The sequence below is a fragment of the Atheta coriaria genome, unplaced genomic scaffold (genome assembly GCF_025399875.1).
Source record: "Atheta coriaria isolate IRGN ID8LTWV9N9 unplaced genomic scaffold, Caltech_Dcor_3.1 hic_scaffold_8_pilon, whole genome shotgun sequence".
Lineage (NCBI taxonomy): Eukaryota > Metazoa > Arthropoda > Insecta > Coleoptera > Staphylinidae > Dalotia > Dalotia coriaria.
The window spans coordinates 386,127-400,310 of record NW_027045450.1 but is presented as its reverse complement, the minus strand read 5'-3'; the positions used below and the strand labels follow the sequence as shown (position 1 = coordinate 400,310).

The window sequence follows — 14,184 nt, the reverse complement described above, 5'->3', positions numbered from 1 at the left end:
ATACTAAGGTACCTAGTAAATCAACATTGGCAGGAAACTTAGTTTTTTTCTTTCTGTCTTTCTGTTTGCACTAGGATATTACGCTACAGTTTCCTTGGATGGTTATTGCGTTAATGTTGTTTCTGCTCGAGCGGCTTTCGAACTTTTTGATATCTTGTGCAATATAATTTACTTCACAATAATAAAAACAGCATCGCGTTGAAATTATAAAACTTTCTAAGTAATTTTATTATTTTTCAATTTGTTTTTGTTGTTTCTTTTTTTACGAAAAGGTTGAATTATTTGTGAATTACTCGTGAATTATTTATCTTGGAGGTATGATTCTTTGATGAAACGATTCTTAAATAAATTGTTTATAGATTTCAGAAGAGATTTTGCTGATCGGATATTTGCATAAAAAGTTATGAACAATTTAAGTTGGATTTTGTAAAAAAAATCGATAAAATTCACATCCACAATTTAAATTTTGTTAAATTAATGTTATGAATAAAATGTTTTTACTCGTTAATGCAGAACTTAATACTTTACAAACATGTGAAGAAATTTTTGTTATATCATTTTTAGTTATTGAAATACGAGTATTAATTAAAAATCACATAGAGTAGAAATTATAGAACTAATTTTATTATTTTTTAATTTATTTTTCTTTTTTGATGTTTTTCAAGTCAAAAGGGTGAATTTGAAACTAAAATGTGAAATATGAAATGCTATGCAAATATTTGCACTCACTTTGAAATTTTAATGGGATGTCACTTTGGGTTTACCCAAGAAAGAGGCGGACCACTCTAAAAATTCACTGTTATCATATATTGATGGATTCGCCTTCCATCAGTATCGATATCAATTTTTGTTTCGTTTTATTTTATCATTTTGATGTTTCATCAGTGTACACCTACCTGCTACATGTTCGGATGTTATTTCGCACGAAATTTGTTTACTTTATATCAATTTCAACTCGCGCGTTCCAAATTACAGCGATACCGTTTTTTTCGCTACGTTTGGCTGACGATGCGCTAGATATCGACGCGTAACATTTTATACCAAGTGTCACTCGAATCATATCGTAATAAACTGTCAGTCATTGACCTTCGTATGAATTTTACCTTGAATCATTTATATTTGACCGAATTTGATGTTTTTATTACAAAAAACATAAATTTTTATTAATTTATTGTAAGAATAATCCTCGGTCGTGATGTTGGCACTGATGATGATGGAGAAAAGACCTAACAACACAATTCGAGACAAAGACTTTTGCACAAGCCAGGCGTTGCTCTATAAAGCCGAAAGAAACTAATAATGAAATAACAACGCAGCACATCTGGATGCTGTGGAAGTTGGTTGGGAGGTGTATGTAAGTTGCAAAATGAGAGAATCGAGACGGAAAAAAGACCCCAGGGACGAGAAATGAAAACGCACACGTGCGTTCGGAATGTGTGTGAGTGTGATGAGAGACGAAAATGGCGCGCACGCAACAGAGGCGCTTGGGTAATGACGAAATGTGCGCCGGTAGACACGCGTACGCTTTATTTCGGTTTAATTCTAAGTGGAAAATAATGACGGCAATTAACTAGCGAAAGTTAGTGTGGAGACGCGAAACAACAAATGCAAAATTCAAACTTGAAACTTTTGATATTACAAGTTGTCTTAACTTTAAGACACATCATGAATATGAAGAATATGATCTTTTGGTATTTATGTTTAGGCATTTATTATTTAATGTAATAAAATAAATGACTTGCGACTGTTTTAATAGGATAGGGATTTATGAGACAATGGTGGGCGCATAAAATGATAGAAGTAGAGCGTTTGAAGTAGAGAATTGAACTGAAAACGCTGTTTGACTTGACTGAGCGCGCGGCGCATTACGTGCTGTTCTTATATATCAACATAGCTCTCCCCCACCACTTTTTGCGGGTAGGCCGTAGCTGCCTGCGTTTGAACTCATAGCTCCCACGTGTACAGAAGCATCGCCCCCCACCACTTTTTGTGGGCAGTCCGCAGGTATAAAAGACAAGCGCGGGGCGCACCCAGTGCTCAGTCGTGTTTGAGTCGTACATTAGTCCAGTTCCTCTCCCCAATCTCTATCTATCTTTTTACCTTTTGATTCGTTTGTTTCGCGTGTCGTCACATGCACAGCTTTAATAGTTCGTTAAAATTATCATTCATGGTCAGAATAACAGTGTAATCTACTCTCATTTCGTACAATAATAGTAGTTTATTATCACTGTGCTATGTCAGTGTTGTGTTGATTGGTCAGACTGGTCATTCTGACCACCAGTGTCAGTAGGTTAGCTACGAAGCACAATTGCCGTACGATATGGCTGCATATAAATTTAATAACTTTCGTCCTAGTTTTACGATCAGTATAAATCCATATAGTTCGTATAGCTACCTACAAGTATTATACTTACTTGAGTGAGCTGTAGACAAGGCAGTTGACCATAACATAGTCAGCAAGTATTCAATATTTAGAAAACTACTTGCTAGATAGGCACTAAACTAAAATAACTAGACTATTATAGCTTACTCATATATAGATACATAGTAGGTGTATCAGTGACACATATATTTGTTTGGAAATAATAAATTTATGATTAACTGATTCTTTGAACTCTTATCACAGATATTTTTAATATACATTCAGGTTTTCCGAGTTGCGATGAGAGTAATTGATTTTGACTTTCTAAGATATTTTTGGCATTAATGTTGTTTGTTTTCCGAAGTTGAGTAAACCTCGATTCTTTTTTAGCGTCAACAATGACTCTGAGTGTTTATTTTCCTTTTCAAGAGGAAAATTCGCCTGGATGAGGTCAAATTTGAAAATATTGATATTATTGATAAAAACCCAAGTGGATACAAAGAAATTCCACGAATTTCTGCACGTTCCCACATTATTTAAAGCCTCCGACGTTTTGTTTTCGCACATTTCCTCTAAACTCCGCTTCGATTTGTGGATTCACAACGCGATACAATGCATTGTATTTTTCGGCGCACACCCACACACCTGCATACGTACTTTGCGCGCATATTATTTATTCAATTTCTTCGATATATCGCTTTCCGGGCGGGCGTTTGCATTTTTTGTGCGTTTTCATCTGCACGTTTCCTCTTTTTATTTCGTTTGCAAATATATTATGCACGGAAAGTACGAGCGAGTACTTCACAATTTCACATTCCCATTCGTAAATTGAAACGATAAAATTCTTCCTCTTTTTTTCTGTTTCTTCTCCGAAATCGAATCGAATCGTCTCGCAACTCATCCTAATATATTTTCGGCGGGCGATGAGAAATGTCGAGAACGATGCGCAATATTTCAAACAATTCGATAAACGAGTACACATCAATTCGAATTTCTGCTAACGCTTGTAACCTGCCATTCGGGGAAATGATTGTATTACAGATTGCAGATTGCAGTGGTCAGCAACACTCGGTATATTCACCCCTCTGCTTGATATAAATATTTCAATCGTAGTAAACCGTAGGAAATGACCGGTCGAAACGTTTTACCCTAATAAATATCAATAAATATATTCATTTTTTGATTTATCATTTATCAATGCCACGAGGTTCAATATTATATTGAATCGTAGGAGAAAATGAAGAAATAATTGGAGTGTCAAGGAGTGTTTTTGTGTTCTTATAGTTTTTAATTAATAACTTGAAAAGTAATTATGTTGTAGTTAGGAATTTTTTAGCAGGAGATTCTCTATTAAATTCTACGTCTAATGGCGAAAAGATTTTGTTTTCAAGTATTTTGGATAAAAAGTTATTAACAATCAAAGTTGATAATTCAAAAATTTACATAACTGATTTAATTCGTCTATAACTTTTATGATTTTAAGGTTATCATTCAAATCTTTAAATATTCTGATACAGAATTTAATCCTGCATATATTTCTGAAGAAATCATAAATTTATCACAATTGGATTGCGAGTAATTAATGAAAAACCGTCGAGTTTCCATTTTATTACCATCAAAATACGCCGAGACTACATATTCTTGCCTAGCTACTTGATATAATAAGAAAATAGCTACCGTTAAAGTACTGACCGAGGTCTGAAACACAAAAAGCATAGAATTATGCAGTCGTGAGTAATGATATTCGCGTGTGAAGTACGGCGCGCAACAAATTACTCGCAAGTATTCATCAAATGTAAGGGGGTGGCGGCGCGGCGGCGAAACACGCGCACAGAACAGAACAACTCGTGTAAAAACGCCATCAAACACACATTATAAAAGACTTATTCATGCGCAATGCGAATATTTGTGTGTTGGAGCCGCGGCACAGAAGGCAATTTAGAAAGTAATGTTTTGCTCAATTTTTTTTATAATAATAATAATCATAAAAATACAATATGTATTGTTAAAAATAAATTAAGACGTGGTTAGCAGTAGAAAACGAATTGTGACGTCAGAATACATAATCACATTGTGTCTTAAAATAGAGATTAAGTCATAAAAAAGATTTACATAATTTTACTGCAGTTATATTAATCAATACGGATTTTATGAATTATTTATTTAAAAAATGCAGGTAGAATCGTTATTTTGATATGAATCATGTTTTAATTAATTCCATACCAAATTTAAAAGAAAAATGCAATGTAAAAATTTGTGTCAATGCGTTGAGATGCGGTATAAGTACCGAGCATAGTAGTTATAACACTCTGGCATTTATTTTTCGTAAAAAACATGTCGTTAATAATTGTTTACTACTGAATGGTCGAGGATAGACATAAAAAAAGCTTGCGTAGGCCATATATAGCTGCGTACGCATGCATATAAATTCGTTGGGCCCTCTTTCGTCGCCGGAAATGGAAAATCAATGAAATAGAAAATCCTCGGGAAATTCCCCAGCTCTACTCGAACTCGACATTGGTCGTCTATAGTACAATACGCCGTGGTTAACAGGAAATTGTTTAGAAACTTTCCACTTAAATATTTCTACGGTTTTTACTAAACAATTTCCGGAAATGTTTCCATTAAAAATATATTCATTTTTAAAATAAAAAATAATCGATAAAAACTTATTAAATTTTATATATTAAGGCGTATTGACGAAAATGAAAATGTAAAGAGTAAAGATTCAATGTGAATAGAAAGCTGAAGTCAAAGAAACGACATTGATTGCGTCAACTCGGCTTTTCACCAAGTTCGATTACAACTGTTGGCGCTTTTCATTATGTTTTCATTTCCTTTGGCGCCTGTTTCCGCTTCGTCTGAATATTATTCTGAATAACATAGAATTCTGTTTCAAAGAAATCTAATTTATGCAAAAAAATTACAATCGTGAATGTAGGTTTGCATATATAACAAGGTTTACTAAAAATTCCGTTAGGTGGCAGCACTATAACTTTAAGCTACTGGATGTTATACTCTTGTTATAACTTAATTAGAAGTCGCTGTTATAAAGTTAAACTTTACAAAGTACGACTATAACAAGAAGTAGTTACGAACCGTACTTGGAATCCTCTTAAATTTGGCGAAAATTGAATTTCTCGTCGAGTGGAATCTTGCAGGCAACGTTTCTATGAGTCTACATATGTGTGACTTATGCAACTGACAATTAGTTGTCTAAGTAGGTTGATTTTGTGTCTTGTGACGACTCGAGTATACGCTTGAGTCGAAATGTCAAAAACATTATGGTGTTAACCAGATCGTGAAACGGATAGCGGATACGCAACTCAACGGTTAACTTAAGCACCAGACGTTAATGTTTTGTTTACTACGAAATTTGCAATTATAGAGAAAATCCGGAAGTGAAACAGTATTTAACCGATTTTCTTCATTTCTCTGCGTTGATTTCAATTTGACTTGATCTCGGTTAAGAGTGACTAACGCCTGAATCATTTATTACTCTTCTCTGGTATGCTACATCTTGTACCGGTCGTATTTTTAGTCCAAAGTTTGATTTAACACGACTGCCGTGACGCTGCGTGGGTGCTCATGCTCGTCTTGCATTTTTTATTATACCCGTTGCTTATTTACCAAAAATTTCTTCGGAAAAAATCTATTTCTGTGCTGTATCAGAGTTTTTATTATGATTGATTCTGTATTTTTTGTTTGTTTTGTTTTGCGGTGTGAATTTGATAAAAGTTTTTCAATCCCAGTTGCAGCAAGTTACATTTGCGGGGCGATTAAGCTGTTGAAACTTTTAACAGGTTTAAACCAAGCTGGAAAAGCCTGGAAAACTCGCAGTTTGGTGTTGGTTGCATTGGCGACACAAAAGACTCCAAGGACTATAGTGGTTCTAGTGGTTAGAGACTCACTGCACGCTTTGTTACTGCGAAACAATATCGCAGAGTATATTGTAAAAGCAATACATGACTGTGAAGTTGAGATAAAACAACTGCAGGAACTAGTATTATACTAGGTATAGAATAGTATAGTCTAAGATTGAAATATTTCAATTTGTACCAGTCTGTGTGTAGTTAATCTAGAAGACTGATGAGGAAAGTACTAAAATGATGCGGGTGTGGTTTAGGAAACCACAAACAGAAGTTGCAACGGAAGCCGCAGTCTGAAATGAGGAAAACCGTACAATTCCTAAGAGGAAAATGTTTCATTTGCTTTAACCTTAAAATCAAAATCTGTTAAATTTGAGACATAACCAACTTTTTATCAGAATTTTATCCAGAAAGTTATTTTTTGTAAATCTTAAGGGAATAAACGAATAAATCGTTGTACTGATATGGAAAATACTGTAATGTGATACTAGATCACAAATATTTATCCTGATGAAGCAGAAGGAAAAGGAAAAGTATCAATAAACCTGGATGTACGTCGTATGAAGTGTGGTTACACTTCTCTACGATCACTGTCATCACACATTACAGATTTTTCAATATACAGAGTGTTTTTGTTATTTTGTTATTAATTTTTTGTTTTTAAATTTATCATGTAGATATATTTATTGATCGCGTCTATAAAGTTTGTTTGATTTCAATGATTTATACTTTTGTTTAGTTTGCGTTCGTATTTGTTTTGTTTTCCATCTATTCATTCGCCCACAATAGGCTAGCCGCCGGTTGATGTGGTGGTTTGATACACCTTGATGTTGGATGACTAGGAAAGTTCAGGAGGCACGTATCGATTTCGTAATTAAGCGCCAAGACCGACCGATTGTCGCAGGCGGTGCGCTCCGAAACGCATTTATTTAATGGCGGTGGTTTTCATGCACAGGTGAGCGAGGAAAATGCCAGGGGGTGTAATGCAATGCGTTCGTTACACTCTTACAATGTAGATTACACCTACACCGCACTATGCTATCGATTTTTATTTTCGTGGGTGAGGTAGAGTGCTTTCTACGGGTATTTTACTACATCATTCTATCACTTACTTACATTGTACGTAGATAAATGATTACAAGAAAATTCCTGTTAATGGAATAAAAATACGCTACTATTTTTTTATTACGCGAGAGGTGGATGAATATTTTAATTCAAAATATGTGAAAAAGACTAATTGGAGTGATTAACTCAACACTGACGTCACTTCCTCTATTGAAGGGTAATATGTGTGTATAAAGTTGCCTACCATCGATAATTCTCTTGCAATTTCGTAATTTTATTAGTGTTTTGCACATTTAATCCAATAACCATCAAATTTTTTGTTTTGATATCTTAGCAATGATGTCACAAGCAATACAAAGTGTTTTGGTTACTAAAACCTTCTTTTTTTTTTCATCAAAACCTACAATTTTAGCAAAAATATCATAAAACATAAATTTTCCAACATCACATGACAGTTTTCCCAAAAACTTTAAAAACTAAATGTTCGGTTAACAGAGGACACGGTACTAGAGGTAACTTTAGATGGCTGTTGCTGTGAGGTTCTCTTGTTAATCGAGTTTTCCGGGCACGTGCCGGATTCATGAAAGGGTCAGGAGAGCGCGCCAGGAGAGTACGCAGTCGGCAGTCTCAACTTCAATAGTCTCTATAGACCTGTATGAATATTCCTAGCATGCTGGCATTCTGGGCATGGGATGTCGAAACTCATATTGCGTGACTTTTCGCATGTCTCCCTGCTTTCAACCTGAATTGAGGCTGTTTACATCGATTCCCTAACTGGAAACTGACAAAATACCACGAGATATTAGTAGTTTGATCCAAATTTAATCAAAATGTTTGCGTAACTATATTATATTTTTCGTGAAAATGACAGAATAAAATCTTTAGACTCAATCGGAATAAAGTAGGCGAAAATGTACGTTTATTGCACACCCCTGGTGGACGATATATTCTAGCTAGTGTTTGGGCGACGTGCGGCTCGGTTCGGATTGGCAAGTGGATAAATATCGCACCCTCATCCCTCACACTCACACCTCATTGCTTGCTTCTTGACTACCTTGCTTACGGCTGCCGTGTGCGCGCGCTCAAACTCGATAAACTTCCATCGTATTGCCAAACGCGGCGAAATAAAGAAATACGATATCTTGAAGGTTGAATGCTGAATGCCGAATGCTTGATATCTGACTTTACGTCTCTTCCACAACCCCCGAAGTTAGTCACTTGTATAAATAGTATAGATTCAAGTATCAACTAGATTTCCCTCAGCGATTACAACGATTACGTGTGCTGAATTCCACTTTGGAATCAAAGCAAAAAAGAAAGATTTTTACGCTAAAAAAACTATAAAAATTAATTCGCTCATTTGCGTATTAATGTAAAATGCTTACTTTTATTTTGTTTCTTTCATTTTTATCCTGTTGGTGCGCATCGAGCGTGCAACGAATGTTAAACGTCGCATTTTCAGCGCCAGCGCCTGAAAGTGTTTCAACTGCTTTACACCACTCAGGATTCTCAGCTTTTTTTCCGCCATTTCCAGGAGCATTTTTCACATTAACATTTTCAACAGTTTCGCGTCCAATTTGCATTCATTGCCTCGATGTTTATATTTTATTTCCACGTTATATTTTATCGCAGTATACATTACCCTTTTCGTTTTGCTTCAACATTTATTATTATTTCTTTTCTTATTGTACTTTTTCAAACTTCAAAACACAAAATGAAATGCAAAGTCCGCCGAACATGAAACACAGTATTTCTAGCGTATAGAACAATGTGTACTAGCTTTTCGGGGGTTGAAATATGCAAATCGCACACCGAATGTGAAATATATTAAAACTAGCGACCCGCCCCGGCTTCGCACGGTTGCAATACTGATACTAAATACACTACAGAAAAACTGTGAACGTTGTGGTATAAAATATATAGCCCATGTAATTAAAATCGATCCAGTAGTTTTGATTTATTCATTACTGCCCCTGGCCCGCACGCGTTAAATTTGGAGTAAAACAATCCCCCTTTCCCTATACCATGAAGATTTCCTGCTATCTTTGGAATATCTAAATTCATACACTACATTTTTACTTATTTACTTTTTACATTTTATAGTATGTGCCGCAGTAAAAAATATCTAAATTCTTACCATTTAGAAACAAAAGATAATCAACAATCATAAAAAACAAAAGATACCTATTCTATTCAGTTCTTTTTTTTACTGAAATACCTCTAATTTATATTTTAAAACTACTATCATACAATTATTTATCGTAACTTACTTATAATTACTGATACGTTGTCGCGCTGAAAAGAACGTTTTTATTACCTAAGTATTGCTATTTTCCTCGCTGGAGAGCTCCGATATAATAAACGTGCCCGATCGCTGCGAAATTCAAAGTGCTACAGAGAAAACCGCGGCCGGCCGGTACCGCCGAAAACGCTACGTCCGCAATTTTTAAAAAATCCGTTGCGTAGTTTCAAAGATTTAAGCATACAAAGGGACAGACAGAGAAAGCGACTTTCCTTCTCCAAACAAAAACATCAACCGATCAACTTCAACCCACACGTACACCCATGCACACGTCTGTGCTTAGGGGGGGGAAGCTACGAAGCATCGCACAAAGAGTAGACGGCAGAGTTTACAACATCATATTAGAAACCTCAAAAATAACAGTACTTCTCCACTATTTAATGGATGTTATTATACATACAAACCTTCCTCTTGAATTACTCTATCTATTAAAAAAAAACCGCATCAAAATCCGTTGCGTAGTTTCAAAGATTTAAACATACAAAAAAAAACGACTTTACTTTATACTATGTAGTGATGATATTCAAAAGTATGTGGAATTCTGGGGCAAGTTTTCATATGTTTTCGTTTCTCGGACACTTTCTGCTCTAAATATGAGCGAAAAAAATAGGAAAAAAGAGCCAAAAACAAACGTTTATAACATGTTATCTTATTACCCATAATAAACAAACTGCAGCGGAAAATGATAAAACAGCGGGATTTTTATGTGTTTGCTCGTTTGGTGTTATCCGTTTTGCCACGATAGGAATTAAAAATATCAACCAAGCAAAAAAAAACTGTACAAAAATGCAGTTCGTGTAAAGTATGCAAATTTTAATTGAACACTGCATTTGCATTTTGGGTGGCGCACATCGTACACGCCGCGCTTTTCGCTTCTGACAGGAAAATAAATATACGCGATGCGATAACACACGCGAACACATGCATTAATTTATTTAACTATACACGCTTGTCAACATACCAATCGATGCGTACAAATCAATAGAGTTTACTATTACTATTTTTGCGATTCATGTTTACTCTAGGCAACATATTGTACATTAAATAAACCCGTGTGCATTTGGTTGCATATTTTATAAGTATCCATAATTGAATTGATATTAATTTGGGAGCTAGCAGACGCATTGGCATTAAAAGAGAACAATGGCAATACAAATCTATAGAATTACAATTACATTCACAATCATAATTGTACTCACAGCACAATACTATACATACTGACAGTAGCAGGTGTAGACTTTTTTAATCTATAAGCTTAATAACCATTGTTTCATCGTGCGTTTTTTGTTATTGTATGAGTTTTTTCATTCAACGTTTTTGTGAAACGTGACGCGTCCAATTAATTCTTTCGTTTGATATTGTGCTCAATAAAATAAATTGGTTTTAAATGAATTTTTCGTTATTTTTTTTTTGTTTTGCAGAAAACAACCAAAAACGTTCGCGTTTGATCATTGTTTCGACTCGATCGAACCTGGCACGGATCGTTTCGCATCGCAGGAGAAAGTCTTCGCAAGTGTGGGCAAGGATATTCTTGATAATGCTTTCCAAGGATATAATGCCTGCATATTTGCCTATGGCCAAACCGGTAAGTGGATTTTTTAATCATTTTTAGCTTATTTTCGCTTTGGAAATTATTAATTTCATTAAAAATACAAAATATAACGTTTGCTTAAAGTTTGCTTAAAATTTCGGTAACTGTAGTCTTAAATTTTCACGAAATTGCAGAGTTTTGCGCCTTTTGCGCCACACCTCTTATAACTCTAATCGCGGTACAAATTGCTTTTTCTCTCGGGGGTCTCTTAAGAGACTTTTCGCACTTCTGCTCTTCTCTTGTGCGCTGCGAAAGCAAAAAAACATTCTGAATTTCCAACCCGGCGCCTAATTTACACTACGCTTCGTAAAAGCGTAAAAAAAGAAATTATTATACAAAAATTCCACCACGAAAACCCGCATGAAAAGACAATAATTCAAATGTAATTTAACTCTAGGCCATATAAAAACGTCCGCACACAAATTTAATGAGGAATTTTAATTCGGACATTGTACCTAATGAAATTCGTGTATGCGAAGAAAATATTTCCCACGCAGGTAATGCAATCCGCGTTTTATGTTTCGGGTTGAAAAATTGAGGATTTGCTGTGTTGGACAGCGCGTGTCTGTGTCATCATGTCAAGAAACTCCTTCTTCTTTTCGTCGTGCCTATTTCCATACATTTTTCAAGCGGGTTTCTTTTCTTTTCACGTAAAGAGGGTGCGAGTGCGCACACAATGATGATACGGTAATAATCGTAACACGGACGAACGAGGCATGAAATACGAACCGAAAAAATGAGAAATAAGGGCTCGGTTTTTCCGCCTCGGCGAATTTTCACACACACTTGTTCACAAGGGATGATTGCGTGTGTTTTATGCCTATGAGTATGTTTGTTTGCATTTGGTTAATTAAATTCTTCTTTTTTACGACAATCATTAACACCACTATAACTGTTTAGGACGTTTTTGCGCGTTATATTTGTTTGGTAACGGCAAGATGGCGGACGGCATGGCCATGAAATTCTAAGTGAAATTGAAATATGAAATATGCGCGCGTTATAGTTTCCAGCTCTCGAGGGCGGACGCCGGCGTTAATTAATAATTAAGGCACGCGAATTGCGTTTGACACGGTGTTGCGTCAGCAGCCATTGCGCCAACAGCGAACGGTAGACAATTAGGACTGGTTTGCGCGTTTTAATTGCAAGTCGTAAATTTCAACAACAAAATATCCATACGAATGACTAAAAATTGGTTCATTTTTCAATGACAATGCGTAAAATTTTATGTTTCACAATAATAGTCCAAATTTTTGGTTAGGTTCTGGAAAATCATATACGATGATGGGCGCACAGGATAATAAAGGGCTCATTCCACGTTTGTGTGATGCTTTGTTTGAAATCATCGCCAAGCAACAGAGTTCCGAGCTGAGCTACAAGGTGGAGGTGTCCTACATGGAGATCTACAACGAGAAGGTGCACGACCTCCTCGACCCGCAGACGAACAAGCAGTCGCTGAAGGTGCGCGAGCACAACGTGCTCGGCCCGTACGTTGATGGATTGTCGCAATTAGCAGTGACGTCGTTTCAAGTAAGTTACGAACGTGCTAAATCCTGCGCCTCCAACAAACCCTCATCTAACGCTGAGAATTAGAGAATACTGCAGAGACCCTTATCGCCTCGAGGGTCTCGCTCGTATTTTACTCCACGGTAGTTTATGTTGCAGTAGATTAATCCGTCTTCGCTTTTTTGCTTTTTTCTAATCAGGACATCGATAACTTGATGGCCGAAGGCAACAAATCGCGAACGGTTGCCGCTACCAATATGAACAGCGAATCGTCGCGGTCCCATGCTGTTTTTACGGTGATTCTGACTCAGACCCTCACTGATATCAAGAGTGGAGTGAGTGGTGAGAAGCAGAGTCGCATGTCTTTGGTAGATTTGGCTGGGTCTGAACGAGCCGTCAAGACTGGCGCTGTTGGGGATCGATTAAAGGAAGGATCCAACATCAACAAGTATGATTTAGTTGTTTATCAACCTTTTTGTTGTGGTTCTGATTGATTTATGTGTTGTGTTGGACAGATCCCTGACTACTTTAGGTCTAGTCATCTCAAAATTAGCTGATCAGGCGACTGGGAGCAAAAACAAAGACAAATTCGTGCCATACCGTGACTCGGTGCTCACCTGGCTGCTCAAAGATAATCTGGGTGGTAACAGCCGGACTGTTATGGTGGCGACCATCTCGCCAGCGGCGGATAATTACGAGGAAACACTGTCAACGTTGCGGTATGCTGATAGGGCCAAGCGTATTGTTAATCATGCCGTCATCAATGAAGATCCGAATGCGAGGATTATCCGGGAACTGCGCCAAGAGGTCGAAGCTTTGAAGGAAATGCTAAAACATGCGACGGTAGGACTTTGGTTTAGGTCCTTGGCCCGTAGACATTTTATGATCTTGTTTTTTTGTTTTGGCAGGGTTCACCCGTCGGTGAGATACAAAAAATCGACATCAATAAAAAGCTCGTCGAATCCGAAAAGCTCTACAAGGAGATGTCGCAGACCTGGGAGGAGAAACTCGTGAAAACCGAGCGTATTCAGAACGAACGCCAGCAGACACTCGAGAAGATGGGTATTAGCATTCAGGATTCCGGGATTAAGGTCGAGAAGAACAAGTTCTACTTGGTCAACTTGAACGCCGACCCTTGTCTCAACGAATTGCTCGTTTACTATTTGAAGGTTTGTATAATCACGCGACCCGCGCTGACCACTCACATATTACACTCTCTTGATGCTTGTAATTGCAGGAGACGACTGTTGTGGGCGCTAAAACGAATGGCAGTGGACCCGAGCCGGACATACAATTATCCGGTCTTGGAATTCAACCAGAACATTGCATCATCAATATTAAAGATGGCTGCCTGTTTCTGGAACCAGTCGAAAATGCGCGGTCTTATATTAACGGCTCGCAGGTCACCACAGTCACTCCGCTCAAAAATGGCGACCGCATTGTGTGGGGCAATCATCATTTCTTCCGGGTTAATTGTCCACGTTCAATATGT

At 36.8% G+C, this 14,184-nt stretch overlaps 1 protein-coding gene across 4 annotated transcripts in view; it reads left to right on the top strand.

The window, feature by feature from the left end:
• The window catches only part of Khc-73 (Kinesin heavy chain 73), a 29,739-nt gene that overhangs the window by 5,865 nt on the left and 9,690 nt on the right, over nucleotides 1-14,184 (top strand). For all 4 annotated transcript variants that reach the window (XM_065309565.1, XM_065309564.1, XM_065309566.1 and 1 more), the window contains exons 3-8: nucleotides 11,020-11,183; nucleotides 12,448-12,716; nucleotides 12,893-13,140; nucleotides 13,208-13,535; nucleotides 13,601-13,861; nucleotides 13,930-14,182. In XM_065309565.1, the coding sequence (XP_065165637.1) occupies nucleotides 11,020-11,183; nucleotides 12,448-12,716; nucleotides 12,893-13,140; nucleotides 13,208-13,535; nucleotides 13,601-13,861; nucleotides 13,930-14,182 (1,523 nt within the window). The remainder of the gene's footprint in view (nucleotides 1-11,019; nucleotides 11,184-12,447; nucleotides 12,717-12,892; nucleotides 13,141-13,207; nucleotides 13,536-13,600; nucleotides 13,862-13,929; nucleotides 14,183-14,184) is intronic.